This window comes from Thermothelomyces heterothallicus (genome assembly GCF_042370625.1).
Source record: "Thermothelomyces heterothallicus CBS 202.75 unplaced genomic scaffold P884_scaffold_14, whole genome shotgun sequence".
Lineage (NCBI taxonomy): Eukaryota > Fungi > Ascomycota > Sordariomycetes > Sordariales > Chaetomiaceae > Thermothelomyces > Thermothelomyces heterothallicus.
In genome coordinates this window covers 252,081-269,651 of record NW_027192575.1, presented here as the reverse complement: position 1 = coordinate 269,651, position 17,571 = coordinate 252,081, and the positions used below count along the sequence as shown (strand labels likewise).

General features: G+C 50.7%; 5 protein-coding genes across 5 annotated transcripts; 1 reads left to right on the top strand and 4 right to left on the bottom strand.

The window, feature by feature from the left end:
* Nucleotides 1-6,208: 6,208 nt before the first annotated feature.
* Nucleotides 6,209-8,329, bottom strand: P884DRAFT_260587 (GatB/GatE catalytic domain-containing protein). The gene has a single exon (XM_069441472.1). It carries the CDS (start codon nucleotides 8,283-8,285, stop codon nucleotides 6,390-6,392), a length of 1,896 nt encoding a protein of 631 aa, XP_069296752.1. The 5' UTR covers nucleotides 8,286-8,329; the 3' UTR covers nucleotides 6,209-6,389.
* Nucleotides 8,330-8,879: 550 nt separating this feature from the next.
* P884DRAFT_270411 (multicopper oxidase-domain-containing protein) lies at nucleotides 8,880-10,660 on the bottom strand (the record flags this gene model as incomplete). The annotated part of the gene is made up of 4 exons (XM_069442349.1): nucleotides 8,880-8,927; nucleotides 9,069-9,323; nucleotides 9,365-10,309; nucleotides 10,658-10,660. The coding sequence occupies 4 exons, from the start codon at nucleotides 10,658-10,660 to the stop codon at nucleotides 8,880-8,882; spliced, it is 1,251 nt and encodes a 416-aa protein (XP_069296751.1).
* A 2,025-nt stretch (nucleotides 10,661-12,685) lies between these two features.
* Nucleotides 12,686-14,182, bottom strand: P884DRAFT_270410 (aspartic peptidase domain-containing protein; the record flags this gene model as incomplete). The annotated part of the gene is made up of 2 exons (XM_069442348.1): nucleotides 12,686-13,757; nucleotides 13,923-14,182. The coding sequence occupies 2 exons, from the start codon at nucleotides 14,180-14,182 to the stop codon at nucleotides 12,686-12,688; spliced, it is 1,332 nt and encodes a 443-aa protein (XP_069296750.1).
* A 551-nt stretch (nucleotides 14,183-14,733) lies between these two features.
* P884DRAFT_245017 (CRAL-TRIO domain-containing protein) lies at nucleotides 14,734-16,517 on the top strand. Its single transcript, XM_069440403.1, has 2 exons — nucleotides 14,734-15,741; nucleotides 15,867-16,517. Exons 1-2 carry the CDS (start codon nucleotides 15,134-15,136, stop codon nucleotides 16,312-16,314), a joined length of 1,056 nt encoding a protein of 351 aa, XP_069296749.1. The 5' UTR covers nucleotides 14,734-15,133; the 3' UTR covers nucleotides 16,315-16,517.
* P884DRAFT_225456 (HNH endonuclease-domain-containing protein) lies at nucleotides 16,518-17,570 on the bottom strand. Its single transcript, XM_069439617.1, has 3 exons — nucleotides 17,317-17,570; nucleotides 16,938-17,270; nucleotides 16,518-16,880 (listed from the first exon to the last, which is right to left on the bottom strand). The coding sequence occupies exons 1-3, from the start codon at nucleotides 17,560-17,562 to the stop codon at nucleotides 16,593-16,595; spliced, it is 867 nt and encodes a 288-aa protein (XP_069296748.1). The 5' UTR covers nucleotides 17,563-17,570; the 3' UTR covers nucleotides 16,518-16,592.
* Nucleotide 17,571: the final 1 nt, after the last annotated feature.

Sequence of the window (17,571 nt, the reverse complement as noted above, 5' to 3'; positions counted from 1 at the left end):
ATGTTTACCGACTAGGGAATACTAGCCTAAATCATTAGTAATCGTAACCCTAAATTTACATTCGACCTATAGAAGGAAATCTTCTTACTACTAGGAACCAAGCTACTGTTTTCTATAGCCTATTATCCTTAGACTAATAGGCAGTCCGAACAGATAAACTAGACTATAGAAATCGCCTTATAGATAAACTTTATAGTAAATTCTAACCGCTTATAGGTCGAAATCCTACCGGCCCTATAGTATTACCTTAATAATACGCTAGTTACTAGTATTAGGAGGTCCTTAAATGAGCTAGTATACGGATTTAAATTGTACTTAGTACTAGATATCCTAAGCAAGAAAGCCGCTAGAACTAGCAGGCGTAAAGCCCCAGAAATCCTATATAAGTAGTACTAGGCCGAAGCTAGTGAAATGATTAATCAGGCTATAGCATTAGCTAAACTATAGTATAACTAGAGGTATATACCTACCGAATTTAAAGTTAGGGACACCGTTTAGCTATAGCTATATAAGGGATACTATTTACCTGGCAAACCTAATAGGAAATGGTTAGCCTAGAGAGTAGGACCATTTAAAATCAAGCAAAGGGTAGGAAAACTAGCTTATAAGCTGGATTTTCCAAAATCCTAGAAGGTCTATCTGGTCGTATCCGTCGCCTAACTCTACCGCGTTAAACAAGGTCCCGATCCGTTCAAAAGAACCGTACCACTGCCGTAGCTAATCTTGGTCGATGGTAAGGAGTACTAGAGGATCAAGAAGATTATTAACTACCGTATATATAGAAAGAAGCGCCCGAGGGTTAAATACCTTGTTCGCTAGCTTAGATTTAACGTAAAAGACAACTAGTAGCTTCCCTAGAGTAAACTAGAGGCCACTTCTAGCGAATTAATCTAGGAATATATGAATCGCTATTAGATTTAGCTACTGCCTAGGAAGAAACGAGGCCGACCTCCAAAGTAGAAGATTTCTAGCTAGACCTAGAGTATTATACCTAGCTAGGAGGAGGCTAAATAACGCTTAGAAGTATAGACCTTTAATAGGATACTTCCTTATATCTGTTTTAATACTAGAAAACCTATTACTATTCCTTATACCTTTGTCTTTATTACTACTTTCATTCCAAACTCTACTGTTCGCTATATATAGGCTACTTTAAACTATATAGCTAGCTTAGTTAGCCTCCGAATAACCTAACTATTTAATGAATAAGGCTAAATAGCCTACCTATTTAGTATAATAAAGCTAAATACTAACTACTTAAGCCTTCTTTTATCCTATCTTTAAAAGCCCTGCCTAAAAACTATAAAAACCCCTAGATTTCCTACTATTTTCCAGTTTTTCGAACCTCTTCAATTCTTCTATAATTTCTTTAATAACTACCTTCTTTTCTAACTTTCAAACCCTCTAATACTAGCCTTTTCTATTAATGTAACTATATAGCTATCGCCTATAGCTTATATACCTCCATTTCCATCAAAAGGAGGCCCTAGAGAGTATTTTCCTACTACCTTTTACTTCATTCTATCGTATACGTAAGAAAACTATACTCTTTCGCGACTTCTACTAAGTTTGTTGACCTAGAACAGCTTAGTTCCATCAGTCATAATGGCTAAATCTAGAAGCAAGGCTAGAAAAAGCGATAAATAGGCTATTAAAGGCGCCTAAGGCCTTATAGTAGTAGTAGTAACTATAGTAGCAACCCTAGCCACCGGAAACGAGCCTCCGGTTAGCTAGTAAGATATACCTATATCGTAGTCAGTAATAGTAACCGAAGCAGCCAACACCCTAGTTACCACGTTTACGCCTATTAATCGGCGGAAGAAGCAGACGGCTATAGAGGCATCTAACCAGACGTAGGCTATACCTATACCTATACTAGGCGTATATTCTGGCCCTATAAGCGAAAACAATACCCTAGCGGATAGCAATATCTAAGATCTCCTTAAGAACCTAGATATAATATTAGAAAGCGGTATAGGCTTTATAGCTAACCTAGGTGCCGAAGAGGAATTCTATAATGACCTGGCAATAGGTAGCCTAGTCCGAGTACGCCGTAAAGAGGCGGCTATAGCCTTCGAGGGCGAAGATCCTAATATACTATAGCATAACCTATAGTATATACCCCCTCGAGTCGCTAATGCCCCTTGTAGTGTTACCTATAACACTTTTAGCCCTCTATACCTATAGTTTCTAGAGGATACTATAGTCGAATGGTATTATAATAGTAAGATAGGCACTATAGCCTAAGTCCCTAGAAGTGTAATTAATACGGTCTATACGAGTAAGAGCAAGTATAAGGTAGTTCGCCTATTAGCTATATACTACTTCGTTAATAGCTACTAGTCATAGAGAGAGCAAATGATAATAGCTAACTATAAGACCTTCTATGGTATAGACAAGGATAACGCTACCAAGATTCCCTATTTAGAGGCTAAATTTGCCTTTATCAAGATTAAGGGCGATATAAAGGTAATACTATTTAGTATTATTATAGGTACCTCCGTTATAGTCGACCTATATAAAGCTACTAATAGCGATAATGACTATATTACACTAGCGCTATTTTTCGCTAAGCATTATAAGACCTTGAACCTATAGGAAGGATTCTAGCCTTGTGCTACTAATGGTAATATAGTATATAAGACAGGGGGTACCTATATAGTTATATATACCTAACGTATTAGTAAAACCGGGTAGGTCCCTATCGATATAATCAAGGTATACTAGTATAAGTAGCTAGCTAATGCCTTCCCTGACATTCCTATAGATAAGGATATAGTACTAACCCCTCTATCGCTAATCAAGGTTGCTATTACCAAGGTATAGGATATAGTAAATAAGAAGAGGCCTCTAATACTACTAACTACGTACTAGGCAATTCTAACGCTCGAGCCTACTAACTTCCTATCTTACAAATCAGATATAGCTTAACTAGAGTAGGACTACTAAGAGTCTAGCCCTACTAACGCTACCTAAGACACGACTACGTACCTATATACATATATTAGCTTACCTATAGCCATGCTATAGGGTACCAAGTAACGTAACGAAGAAAGTATATTAATTGTTAATAAGACTACGGCTAATACTACTACTAGCCTGACGGCCTAGGCCTTATTATAGCTAGACTCGACACTCTAACTACCTAAGCCTACGCCTTAGCCTACTATGCCTATTAGGTATATATAACATAGGGTACCTACTAGCAGATTTGCCTATAGGACTAAGAGGGATGCTAAGGACGAAGAGGAGGAGGCCGAGTCCTAGGGTAGGCTTAATAATACGTATATTACCTTTAATAGCCTCGAGGAAGTAGAAAATACCCTTACTAGTATAGAGTTTAACCCCTTTACTAGTATTAATATTATCAAGTCTAGCCTACTATATCTATTTATAGCTATAACGATTAGGCCTATTAAGGACTACCTTACCTATACCTACTAGGAATGCTATAATAATAAGGAAATACTTATCTATACCTGCTACTAGATCTGCCATTTCTACCAGAAGGCTAGCAATGATTTGTATAGGGCTAATATAGCTATATACAGCCTTAAGAAAAAGCTAGAGAATATATATAAGGCCTACTATACCACCGGTATAGTACCTACTAGTATACTAGAGCCTAAGGAACTACTAGTAGCCTATATCTATATATTAAAGGGAGATAGTAATACCTTAGTTAATAGCTACCTATTTAAACTTAATTACCTTTACTATAGCCTAACTAGTTACTAAGGCCTATACTCTATATCTATATACATTACTATAGCCTATAGTGCCACTAAGGATAATAAGACTAACAAGGACTTTACTAAACACCGGTACCTAGCTACCAAGGCTAACTTTCTTAGTATAGGTCAGGCTATAGTTTAGAGGCAAGATAAGGCCATTAGTAGCGTCAAAAAGGACCTTAACTAAGTTAAGGAGGAACTTGAGTAACTAAAGGAGGCTTCTATAATCGTAAATAATAACTATATAGCCACCCTTAACTAGAGGAAGGGAATAGATAAGAAGATACGGTAGCTAGAAGAAACGATCGCCCGGCTTACCAAGTATACGATAGCAATTACTATACTATAGAAGGCTTCTAGGAGCTAGGAGCCTATAGCTCGCCTACCTCTACTAGCTACCACTAGACGCGGTACTCCCCCGAGCTCGATTACCAGGCCGGTAGCGTACCTACCGCCGCCTGCGGCCACTGGCTAGAAACGCCTGCGCTTAGACATACTAGCCTAGGAGAGCCCCTCGCATAAGAGGGCTACTAGTACGGTCTATAGTAACCGTACCCCGGTTAGGGACGCCTAGGCTAGGGCTAGAACACTTACGCGGCCCCCTTAGGAGCGTCCGTCTATAGTGTTAGCATTTATTGTAAACTTAGGAACTACTAGGAAGAAGGACTAAGGGACGGACGGATTTGATAATAGGGAGGATAAACGGGACACTTGCTAAGATTATTACTATAGATAAATGACTAATATATCTACTAAGTTATGATAGGTCGTTATATTTTTCTTTTCGAACCCTAGTACCTATTATAGTATATAGCTATTAGTAGGTTAGATCCGATAGACCTACTAATAGGGATAATAAGCTAGGGGTTATAGATATATATTTAGATAGTATCCCTAAGTGCCTCTAGTACTTGGAAGAATTAACGTATCTTATTACTACTTCTATAGACTGTACTAGTTGGTCTAGGAGTGCTGCCTATAGCGCGAATACCGCTATAGTGTTATATCTTGTAGCTAGTCCGAGCTATAGTCATTTGTAGCTATCGAGCTATAGCACTATATATTTAAATGGTTATTTATAGCCTTGTAGCTACTGGCCAAAGCGAGTGATCCCTGGTAACCCTCTTTGGCATATCTTGATATACTATCTACTATATAATTAAACTATAGAAATCTTACTATACTTTTGAGTCCTGACCTCGAAGTGGCCGTCTAGAGGTTCTTTTATATTCGGAAAAATGGTATATCCTTTTGATGGTTAAGAAAAACTGACATATGGTATAGAAGGCTCTAATTAATATAATTAGGAAGAAAGTATTACCTTTAATTATCTAATAATACCTCTGAGCCTATTATCTATGGAAATGGCGTATTAAAAGGAGGATTCCCTTGTCAAAGGAGGTAGTAAAAGATCGGTATAACTTTATATATAATTAGCTTAGAAAAACAGATAAACTAATACAGGTAAGTTAAATATAGTATACTTATTCTGTTAGATATTTCTAATAATCTTAGATTATCTTTTCTAATAAGTGTTCCTATTAGAATAATACTTCAAATCCGACTACCTAGGTATTCCGTTTTCCTTCTAAGAAGTACGACCGCCGATTTATCAACTTGAAGAACTATATATAGGCAAATATTACTATCATAGTATAAGGGGCAATATAGATAGGTAGTTAGAGTAAGCTTATCATTATAGAGAGGGATCTAAGTACTCTATACTATAGCTATATAGCCTAGTTATACTAGAGGGCTCTAGAAGAGGGCCTTCTACCTTATTATAATAAGACCTGGCATTTTCAGCAGGATAACGCTCCTATCTATATATCCAAATCGACCGAACAGTGGCTCCTAGCGCGGAAGATTTCCTAGATTGAATGGCCCGTATACAGCCCTGATTTAAACCCTATTAAACACGTATAGGCAGCTCTCAAACGGAGGCTATATACGATATTCCCAGATCTATAGAATTTGAGGCAGAATAGGGTAGATATTAAAGAGTTTATTAAGTGCCTACGGGAGGCGTGGTAGGCTATTAAGCAGGGGCTAATTGACAGGCTAATCTAGGGAATGCTACGTCGGCTGGCTGTAGTCAAAAAAGCCAGGGGGTGGTATACAAAATATTGAAGCTTAGAACCAGGGCTACTATCTAATGTAAACAGTTTTTCTATACAATTTGTGGTTGTTGAGATATCCTATATTAAAGTCTGGTAGTAAAAATGTAGGTGGCTGGGAAATGTAGGGGCGGTCCTAGACTTGTGACCACTTACTGTATTAGATTAGTATCATTTCCGGTGCTAGGATAACTAAGCTGTTAATACTTCTACAATGTAGACTGCTTTAATAACGTCTTAACCGCAGAGCCATAGGTAAATCTGCAGACCTTTACACAGCTCGTGTGGCGATTCTTCTCTTCGCGCTCGTTCCGGCTCTAGAGGATCATAAAGTCAACATGAACCAGGGGCGCCCCAAGAGATAGCTAGGTATCTTGTAATAGAGTATAATTATAGCCGGGTCAAGGCTAACGCAGCGTGGTTTTAACCACTCGAGAATGTGGTCAGGGCGGCAATCACGAAAATTGAGTGGGTATCCTAACCAAGAGTCTCTTCACAATGTATTACACGGCGGTCCCCGGGAGAGGGCAATCGCCAATCACCCGCCCTCTAATCTCGGCAAGTAAACGTCTTGGATCCTTGCTCTCAACACCCTCTCGGCAGAAGCGGGATCCATCCGCTGCTCGGTGCCAGCCCGCATCATCTTTCCGACCAGGAACATGAGCTTCCCCTGCGGGTAGGCTTTCGCCTTGCCCTGCTTGAAGCGCAAGAACTCGCCCAGGACCTTGTCCTCGCCCTGGACGACCTGGTCGGCAAGCTGCGCGTACTCGTCCTCGGACAACTCCTCGAACCACAGCTTGTCCGCATCGATCTTCTGCGTGACGCTGTCGGCCGTGACCTCCCCGCGGAAGGCGCCCCAGAGCAGCTCTTTGGCGACCTTGGCCGTGATCTCTCTGCGGTGCAGGTGTGCCAAGATGGCAGCCAGGGCGGCCGACGGCACGTTGCACTCGCCTTCGGGGGTCATGCCGAGGTCGGAGGACAGCTCGGTGAGCTTGCCCAGCTCGTGCAGACACCAGTTGGCGGCGAGCAGGGCATGGCGCTGGTCGGACGCGGCGCCGGTCCTGTCGAGCCCGAGTCGCGCCTCCAGCGCGTCGAGGACGTTGTAGAAATACTGGACCCGGGCGCCGTCGTCCACCGTGGTGAGCGAGAGGGCGTCCTTGGCGCTCAGGCCGTACCTGCCGACCAGCTCGTCGATCTCGGCATCGGGCAGGACGCCCATCGACGAGGCCAGGTGGGCAACGAGGTCGTCGCCGATGACGACCGGGCCGAGGTCCGGGTCGGGCATGTACCGGTAGTCCACCTCGCCCTCCTTGCCGCGCAGGCGGCGCGTCTCCGTGCTGCCCAGGGACCAGCCGCGCGTCTCGGCCTCGACCACGCCGCCGGCCTCCAAGACGGCGATCTGGCGGTCACGCTCGGCAATGATGGCGTCCTCGACGGCCTTGAAGCTGCTCAGGTTCTTGATCTCGGTGCGCGTGCCCAGCTTCCCGCCGGCGGCTGCGTGGTCGGTCCTCCGGACCGAGACGTTGACGTCGGCGCGCAAGCCGCCGGCCTCCATGCCCGAGACGCAGGCGTCGACCGAGGCGAGCAGCATCTGGACCTTGCGCACGAGGGCGGCGGCGGTGCGGGGGTGGTGGATCTGGGGCAGCGTGATGATCTCGATCAGCGGCAGGCCGACGCGGTTGAAGTCGAGCCAGTGCACGTCGCCGGGCTGGGCCGTCGTCTTGGCCGTGTCCTGCTCCATCTGGACCTGCTTTATGCCGATCTCGACGCGGTCGCCGTCCTCGGGCGCGATGCCGTCGCGAGCGTGCAGGACGACGCGGCCGTCGCGGGCAAAGGGGTGGTAGTACTGCGTGATCTGGTAGCCGGCCGGCTGGTCCCAGTGGAAGTAGTGCTTCCGATCGAACCGGCTGACCGGCTGGATGGCGCAGTTCAGGGCCAGGGCTGCGCGCACGGCGGGGATCAGGACCTCGGGTTGGAAGAGGGGCTGGGAGCCCGGCATGGCGACGTCGAAGAGGGCGACATGGCTGTTGGGCTTGTCGTTGAACGAGGTGGCGGCGGCCGAGAACAGCTTGCGGGCCGTGTTGAGTTGGGCGTGGATTTCGATGCCGACCGTCAGCTCCCACCCGGGGACCGTCTGGTTGTCCGCTTTGTTCTTCTTCTTCTTCTTCCCCGACGCCTTGAGGGCCTTGGCCTGCTCCTTCAGCTGCTTGCGGAGGGGCGTGATGGGCGTGATGGGCGCGATGGGCGCCGCAGTCGCACTGGGAGGGGCTGCTGTCGCCGTCTCGGCGCTCGTGCCGAACGATCGACCTTGGCTACTTAGGCTCGTTTGCCGCACAGGTGCAATCCGGGAAAGGCGAGAATTCAGACAGCCCCGGCGGCTGAACCGGCCCGTCAGCAGGTATCTGCTGAGTTCCGCCGTCGAGATCCGGCTCATGGCTGGCTTCAGTCTAACACGTCGAGCAAAGCGGTTGCTCGAGTATTGACTGACGCGACGGAAACGCTCCCAATGAAAACGGTTGCAGACCGCGTTTGCGCCAAGCTTTCAATTCGGCAGCTGTTGACAGTTGGCTGCCCGTCGGGGGCTGTCTGACCTCCATCTTCCTTCCGTTTGCGGGTCTGCTCTCTCCTCTACTTTACGGAGTAGTAAGGACCCAGAACAACCCACTGACCGCTATTTAAGGTAATTTACTGTGCCAAAAAGTCCAAATGCGAGAGAAAAGGTACCCTGTCTTGCGACGCGACAAGAATCGACCAGCACTGAAAGATGAAAAGCAGTACCAGACTGTTCAAGGTTACGTTGCTGGCCACGCAGTGGGTGAGTGCGTCGCCGTTGGGGCCATACCAATTTTCTAATCTTCGGTCCTTGAGCAATTGTGAATTTTTTTTTGGCAGCGAACTTTATGCTGCAGATGATAGTACGTCTGATTAATTATTACAGTTGTGTACAAGCCCAAGTCTAGTCCAATCTATACAAACAGAAGAGGATCCCGTACCCCCAAGCTCCACAACCCGGTCTATCTCTCTCAGTTCACAGTTTAAGCCTGTCCGAATCCCGAACCACCCTCGCAAATGGAAACTAATTACTCGCAACAGATATCACCTGGGGTGATTAGAAATGACAATGGCTTCTCACTCCCTCATACCCCAGAGCCCTCCTGGGCCCAGATGGGCGTCCAGGCCACCCAGGAGTCGCACGTCTTGCGGTACATCCGGGTACTGCGGTCGTCTGGCGGATGCGCGACTGGTTCTCGACGAACTCGAGCGCCAGGCCCTGGCTGGCGTGCCAGACGATGTGGCAGTGGACGAGCCAGGCGCCCGGGCTGTCCAGGCGGAAGGCGATGGCGAGCGTGGAGTTCATGTTCCCGTACACCACGCCTCCGCGCATGTTGGTTACGTCCAGTGAGAGATGGGACACGGTCTTGGCCGGCGGCTCGCCGAGGTAAGAATCCGACAGTGTGACGGTGCTCTCCGACTCGGTCGGCGGTCGGTGGTGCTGCTGGCGTCGTAGCGCACGATGCCCGTGATGTCGGCCGCGTTCCCGTTCCGGGCACACGTTGTGTTCCAGCCGGACCGCAGCCAGTAGTTTCCCGGCTCCGCGTTAGCCTCGACAATCACGTCGTGCCGCTGCCCGATGGTCAGCTGGACGCTGTCGGTGGTGTAGGGCACGATGGGCACGAGATCGTGGTCCACTACCTGCAGGCTGTGCCCGTCGATGCTGAACTCGAACACGCCGTCGAGGGCAACGTCGATGAGCCGGAGTAGGTACTTCTTGTTGCGCTCAAAGACCTTCTCGAACTTCTTGCCGCCGCCCACGCACCTGACGTCGCTCCCGCCGGTGCAATTGTACGAGTTGGTGCCGTTGATCAGGCCGTTCTGCATGACGGGCGCTGCGCGCAACCTGGCCACGTGCCAGTTGGCGAAGGCCTCGACGTGGGCCCAGTCTTGCAGGACCAGGACGCCAAGGTCCTCGTCGTGGTCGGCCGTCGTCGGGCCGCGCAGGATCGTGCCGCCGAACAGGCCCTCGGCGTACTGGAGATCGAGATGGCTGTGGTACCAGGTCGAACCGTACTGGGCGACGCGGAACCGGTGCGTCATGCTCTGGCCCGGCGCGACGGGGCACTGGGTCACGCTGGGGACGCCGTCGTTGAGCGTGTTGTTCGGCATGCGCAGCCCGTGCCAGTGGATGCTCGTGCCGTTGGACGCCATGTTGTTGGTCACATGGATGGTGACGTCGTCGCCCCAGTCGGCGATGATGGTCGGCCCGGGGACGGTGCCATTGAAGGTCGTGCACGTCCGGTTGAAGCCGTCGAGGGAGCAGGGCCCTTCAACAACAGAGAGCCAGAACTCCTTGGGCGGACCTCCAGTGTCGGGAACGACTTCGTAGTAGTTGGTGTCGATGTTGTAATCGCCCCAGCAGTTCCGAGACGTAGGCGTGTTTTCACACGCCGCCTGTCGTGGCTACAGGAACGCCTCTGGGTCGCGAGGGATACTCAGGGGGGGGGGGGGGGGGCAATGACGGGAACGAGAGAGGATATCCCTGCCTCGTATCACGGCAGCAGCTCTTAAGCGGATAAAGCTTCGTCGAGGTGGCTACCCTGTGATGGGCGTCTGGATCCAATCTTGACAATTGCACTACTCTATGTTGTTGATCCTTTCCTTAGCAAGAACACTAAAACGTGACATATTTCGCACACGAAATGTAAGACAGGGCACCGGAAACAGTGTTCACTGGCGGCTGTTCACTGCAGTTGGGATGAAACACACGGCCTGCGTACCCGGGATCCCTAGGTTACCTAATTATTCTACCATCTTCCTTGCAACAGAACACTACGCAAACATGCTGATTCACAGCATTTGTTGCCGAGCGCAATTATGTCCATGCCAGACAAATAGCAATAATATGTCAATAGTCGGCTGAAAGGCATGGAACGCCCGGCAAATCCGTGAGCCATCAGAGATATGGGAATGGTGGAGGGCGGCTCGAGAATACTGGGCTTTATGGTGTCTTATCTTCTTTTGCTTACCCCCTCCCCCTGCCTCCCCACCCTTTCTTCCAGAGATCCGGCACTGATAGATCGGGTCAAGCAAGCATCGTTGCACATCAAGATTGGTGAGATTTCAGCCTCATGTTCCGTTCAAAAACCATGCCTCCAGCTTCCTTAGGGCCTGTATGGCCCTTCGAGGATGGGAGCTCGAACCACTGCCACTTTAAGTTGTAATAGCGCCTCTCTGGAGTCACTAAGCGAATACGTCTAGACGGATACACCCCCCTTTCACGACATGGTGTATGCTGTCAAGGGAAACCAACATCCATAACATATGACACGTTAATTACATATAAGGGATCACTTAACCGACTCTAACGAAGTCTAGGAGCTCAGAAACAGGAAAACAGGGCTGAGCTATATTATTCGAACAGAAGCTGGCAAACGACTCGGAAATCAGACTCGAATAGACAGGGGAAAAAATGGTCAGCATGACAAACACCACGAAACTAGCATCCCAAAAACAAACAAGTGCGAGAGAAACAGGCTTTCTGACTTTCTTAGTATATCTGTCAGCTGGTATTCAATAGCGAGCAACACACGGGTGCTTACAGAGGTGACATAATTAACAAGGATGTCAAGCCCGGGCAATCACAACTCATAGAGCCAGTTCGTCGCCCAATTTCCGACGCGCTTCATCTTTGGCGGGACACAAAAAGTCGGAAAGAAAACAGAAAATGGAAAGAACAAGAAATGTGAAGGCGTGAGTCCCAGCTTTTGCGACCGAGTCGTGATCCAACTAGGCGATCAAAAGAGCGAGCGGGCGAATCAGGCGTAGACTTGGATTCGGAAGCGCCCGGAACGGTGCCGTCGAGCCCGTCGTCTCCGGCGTTCGCACAGGCAGATCGAGACGTCCTCTCCGCAGTGCCGGCAGTGGTAGGCATAGCGGTGGGAATAGTGGCATCGCCAGGTATAGAAGGTGGCGTATCGCTGGCAGATTGGACACCAGTCCATCCACTCGATCCAGTCGCGCGGTTGAATCATTGTCGAGAGCGAGTGTAGGACACACAGAAGTTATCTCCTCGGATGGTAATAAATGAACGCAGTTGCGAGGATAAGCCGACCAAAGCAAAAGAACGACAAACGCGATGCTTGTGAGAGATGGTGGCTAAGCTGATAGATATCGAGAAGTGAGTTCGGACGAGGAAGAGAGAGAGGTTTAATTAAATGTTGCATTCATTCTCTATTTTCTCTTTCTCTGATGCAGTCCACCCCTATTATACTTCGGTTTAGAACTTGCACCTGAGAGAGTGTCATTCATCGCAGCTTCTTGTCGAACTGGGTTTTGAGCGGCTGAGTCCCTATTACAACCTCCTCCTCAGAGAGTAATTGCGTCTGACCATGCCGCCGAGGGCATGATATTTAAGAGGCGTTTTCCCATGAGCTTGAGTTGTTGCGATCAGCTGCCGTCACTTGTCACGCAGCTTGATCAAGGCGGAGTGGACAGAGCCCACGTGGGAGTCAAAAGGGGGGCCACACCGAAAGGGCAGGCGACCAATCCTTGGCCCCGCGTGCCTATCAGCAGGCCTTAGCCCCTTCAAACAATCAAAGGTAGGCACAGAGCGAACTAATTGCCTGAGAGAACTACGTGACAAAAAATGTGCAAAGGAAGGAATGATGAAAAAAAGTGAAAAGGAGGGGAGGGAGGAGAGAGAGAGAGAGAGGGAGAGAGAGAGAGAGAGAGAGAAAACAAAGCAAATAAACAACGAGGCGCAAGCTGAGCTGCCATCGCCAAGCGGATTTCCTTTGATAATTAACTGATAATCTATCGCGCTGCCATCCACAGATCTTAGTTCCGGTTTCTGTATGATGGGGTGGCGAAGCCCAGGGTGCGATCGGCGCCGTTCCAGACGGTATAGTAGGACCGGAGCCAGGGGGTGCCGAAGATCCAGGCGGGGCGGCCGCGGATGGGCTCGCGGGCGACGCGCTCCGGGTCGGTGAAGACGCCCTGGCAGATGCCCGGGCGGCCGGGGAACTCGCCGACGTTGACGAACTCCCTGCGGACGGCGGCATCGACGTGCCGGTCGGCGCTGCCCACGCGGAAGACGACGTCGCGCGCGGCGCGGTCCAGCACCGCGCAGGGGGCGCCCCAGGCGCCGCGGTCGTCGAGCGGCCGGATCTCGCCCGACATGCGCCCGTACAGCTCCCGCGTCGTCTCCCGGTCCGGCGTCACGATGGTCGCCCCGCCCGTGTCCACCAGCGCCACGGCATCGGTCGAGTTGGCGAGCGGCGCGGATCCGCCGCCGCCGCCCCCGCCGCCGCCGACCGCCACCACCACCCGGGCCCCGCGCACATCCACCACCCACCGCCACCGCGACGCGGACAGGGCCCAGTTGAGCGGGATCTTTCTCAGCGTGCCGGCCACGTACTGCGACCGGTCGACGCCGCCCAGCGTGAGCACCCCGGCGCGGCGGCGGTCCGGGACGAAGGAGAAGCTGAACTCCGGGCCGGGAAGCTGGCCGCTCCGGACGAGGTTCCAGAACGCGGGCGTGTACGCGGTCGCGTTGCCACCCGCGGTCAGGTCCCAGACGGCGTACGGGGTCGAGCTCAGGCCGAAGATGCCGTCGGGCGGCTGGTCGCGCAGCCCGGACGAGTAGTTGTCGCACATCATGAACTCGCTGGGCGCGCCCCGGCCGGCCATGCGGACCGTGTCGGTGACCACGGTGCAGTTGGCCCCTTGCACCTCCGGGCTCGAGATGGTCCCGCCGCCCTGGTCGCCAAAGGTGACCTCGCCTCTGTATCCGGGGAGAGGCGAGAACGTGCTGGACCGGTCCGGGTCGTAGAGAGGATGGTCGCCGCAGGTGGTGCAGTTTTTCTGGGCGATCAGCATCAGCGATGCGCCCGTGTCGAAGATGAGTTTGCTGTGGAGCAGATTATTAATTTAGTGGGAGGCCGTTACGGGAAAAAAAAAAAAAAAAAAAAAAAAAAAAAAAAAAAAAAAAAGAGAGAGAGAGAGAGAGAGAGAGAGAGAGAGAGAGAAGAAGAACGAAACAGGGTCATCTGCTAAATCAGCGGTTTCAACGTACAACTTCTGGGGCGGAGTGCCGACCGTGATCTCGCCGTACCACTGCAGCTCCGTCTGACCTTTCCTCCACACGGAGAGATCAATGTTAACAGGCCGGCCGTGACCTCGCCGATCCGAGAGGTCGCCACTCAGTTGAAACGGCGACAGGTGTTGCGGTGCCGGGCCCGAATGTTCCAAGGCTCTGGGGTGTGCTGCTCCCAATGTCAAGCCCACATGGAGGGCGAGCCACACCGGGAGTAATGGGAGCATCTTCAGGATCATGATACGTTCTCAAAGCTGAATGACGTGCCGATCTCCTTTGGTAATATTGCCGCCAAGTTCCCTCTAACTTCACCAGGAGCAGACTGAGATGGCAGGAATACCTAATTATCTTTGACACTTAATCAATCAGTGAGCATAATACAGGGCTCTGATTTGCCCTCTCTCGGTTCGTGCAACCTCCTAAAATGCTACCAACACATCGGAACAATATCAACAGCGCTATCAAATTCGCGTGGCATGGACCACACCTTTGCATGCAGTCCTAGCGAAATAGGGCGGAGCTGAACAATGTCAACGCGTTTCCAGCAACAATACTAGTGGCCGGAATGCAACCCAAGACACAGTCCAAAAATCCGGTGAAACATTGCCCGCTGTCTCTTCCTCCTTCCACCGCCAACTGCATAATTCGTGCATTCATTGATCCAAGGACCAAAGAATGGCCCGGCCATCCCGGTGGTCAATGGAGGCCGGGGATGTGCGGCTTGCTCCAAGCTGTACGGCATAATACCGTGTTGCAAAATCAAGCTGCAAACCTGGAAGCTGTAACTATCCGTTAGTCTCAGTTTACCTACATGCCCCCAAGCCAAACAACCACTGAACGCTGTAATTACGGTCTCTCGCGCGGTGAACAATGCGGATTAGGAGATAAAGAAGCAGCGACCTGAGGACAACCAGTCATAAAGTGAGGAATGCGATGTCCTCAGGAAGGCGCGGGCCATTGGCTTCGTTCCCTAGGTGAAAGCACTGCAACCTGCCCAGACTTGACCCAGGCATCGGCAAAACCCGGACCCACAGCTGACCACTTGACGCGCCAGGAACACAATCGGAACATGCAATCCCCCGCTCGCTTCAACTCACCCGGCCGTCGTACCATTCGATGGCCTCAACTTCGTCTGTAACGCTTACAGACGCGAAAGACATCGCCCCAGGTAGTTATCGGATCCTGTCACAATGAGTGCTGCCGAGAAGGAACCAGAGAACTCAACCCCGGCCGGAAGCGGGGCCGCTCCGGAATCGGCGCCAGCCGCGGAAGGGACCAATGCTACTCCGAGTACCGCACCCGCCGCCAAAGCGCCGGAGGCCTCGGACACTCCGGAGGCCCAGGCGGCCCCGGCAGCCCCGGCCACCGCTACAGAAGCCGCCGCGTCCGCCCCCACGTCCGAGGAGGAGAAGAAGGAATCCACCCCGTCGGAGACGCCCATTGGTCAGCTGTGGGCCGCCGCAAGAGCAAGCGGGCACCCGGAGATCTGGGGAGTGACGCTTGCGGACCCCTCTAGCCACGTACCCACCCGCATCGTCCTGCAGAAGTATCTCAACGCCAACGACGGCGATCTGGCCAAGGCCAAGGACCAGCTGACCAAGACCCTGGAATGGCGAGCCAAGACGAAACCCTTGGAGCTGGTCAAGAAGGTCTTCAGCAAGGCCAAGTTTGACGGACTGGGCTACGTCACCCGCTACCTGGAGGACGGGTCCGGCGAGCCCGAGGGCAAGGAGGTCTTCACGTGGAACATCTACGGAGGCGTCAAGTCCATCGAGGAAACCTTTGGGAAGCTGGACGAGTGAGTATTATCCGCTCCGATCCGCAGCCCCTCGACGGTGCCCGAGGTGGTGGGGTTGCCGGACAGGCGCGCCTCGCTGACAGTGCCCGCCGCCTTGCTTATCTGACTAATAATCATCCACCTAGGTTCCTGGAGTGGAGGGTCGCGTTGATGGAGCTGGCCCTGCAGGAGCTGGACATCGCGTCGGCGACCAAGGAGATCACGGCCGAGTACGACCCGTACAAGATCTTCCAGGTGCACGACTACAAGTCCATCAGCTTCCTGCGCCAGTCGCCCCAAGTCAAGTCGGCGAGCCAAGAGACCATCAAGGTGTTCGCCCAGAACTACCCGGAGCTGCTCAAGGAGAAGTTCTTTGTCAACGTGCCCGCCATCATGGGCTTCATCTACACCTTCATGAAGCTCTTTGTCGCCCCCAAGACCATCAAGAAGTTCCACCCCATGTCCAACGGCCAGAACTTGGCGGCCGAGTTTGGAGACAGCAAGGTCTCCAAGCTGGGAGAGAGGTTGCCGCCTAACTATGGAGGCAAGGGAGCAAAGCTGGAGGAGCAGGGGAGAGGGCCATTGCTAGAGTGATAGATATGCCTTGCTGCCTGCGCTTGAGATGTAGTTGGCATCATTAATAAACCATAAATAGCGTCTTCTCAAATCTCAACTCGGTATTGTGTTTGCCGGACTACATCCCGCCGGGATCAATTATAAGTTGAATAGAGGTCGAGAACGTGGCTCGCCTGTTCCAAGGGGATAGAGCCTTTAGCAGACCATGACTCATGCACGGTAATTAATTAGGGGTAGGTAGCAACCGTTGACGCCCGAGAATTTAGAGAAGGCAGCCAAACATATCAAGAACTCTCTTATAGAATCTCTACATGGTGGGCCAGTCGGTCGAATAGCTCAAATTCCATACGCTCAGCAGCCTTGGGGCCGGCCTGGATCTCCCCCATTATATCTGAGCCTGGCGGGAAATCGTGTTCATAAGCAGGTTCTCCTATCCCTCTCATGTTTGTAAGGACAGCCTGGCGGAAATGCCAGCGGAAGAGCGAGTCCGGCGGACGGCGGGGATCGTCGAGCAGGCGACTATCAAGGGTTTTCCCAGCCATTTGCTCACAGTCCGTTACAAAATAGACAACCTTATATCCGTTCTAAAAGTTTATAAGTTAGTAAGAATAAAATATATAAATAATAATAAGGAAACTTACATCAGGATTAATAGAGAACGCATAGTTGTCGAATAGTTGATGTAGATTAGTTTTGAGGAGGATGCCATTCTGTGCAGAGTTGATCTTGCCCCCTTGAGGTGGATCAATTGTAATCCAACGGCTGTAGTTGTTCTCTAGCCATTGTTGTTCGTATGCGAGTGGGAAGATATGTGCGGCTTCAAATCCCCACCAATGTCCATCTACAGCTCGAGCATTTTCGACTTTCGAAACAACGCAACGACCGTCACGAGCTTGGACTTGTCCTATAAACGATTGTACTCGAGTGCCCGAAGCGATAGAGCACGCTCGCGTATATATGACTTCGTTATTGACCTATAGTAATGTTAGAAAAGACTTAATAACTGGTAGATACTCTAACCTTGACCTCGTCTGCAATGATAAAATAATCTCCGGGGAGAAGGGGCTGGTCATCTTGTAGAACTTCGTCTCCATGTTCGTTTTGGACGATATAATCATCCGACGTAATAAGAATGTCGAGCATTTGGCGAAAGTCCGTATTGGTAACGCCAGCTGTAAGGACTAAGCCACCTAAGGGAATGCGATCTTCATTGTCGTTCAGATCCCAGACGAACACGTCACGGGAACGAGATCGCTTGCCCGACATTTCTGCGGG

Coding starts and splice junctions, on each gene's coding strand:
- P884DRAFT_260587 (XM_069441472.1), bottom strand. CDS start 8,285: ATGAGCCGGATCTCGACGGCGGAACTCAGCAGATACCTGCTGACGGGC.
- P884DRAFT_225456 (XM_069439617.1), bottom strand. CDS start 17,562: ATGTCGGGCAAGCGATCTCGTTCCCGTGACGTGTTCGTCTGGGATCTG. Junction 17,271..17,316: donor TCATTGCAGACGAGGTCAAG/GTTAGAGTATCT, acceptor ACATTACTATAG/GTCAATAACGAAGTCATATA. Junction 16,881..16,937: donor CGTTCTCTATTAATCCTGAT/GTAAGTTTCCTT, acceptor ATAAACTTTTAG/AACGGATATAAGGTTGTCTA.
- P884DRAFT_245017 (XM_069440403.1), top strand. CDS start 15,134: ATGAGTGCTGCCGAGAAGGAACCAGAGAACTCAACCCCGGCCGGAAGC. Junction 15,742..15,866: donor ACCTTTGGGAAGCTGGACGA/GTGAGTATTATC, acceptor TCATCCACCTAG/GTTCCTGGAGTGGAGGGTCG.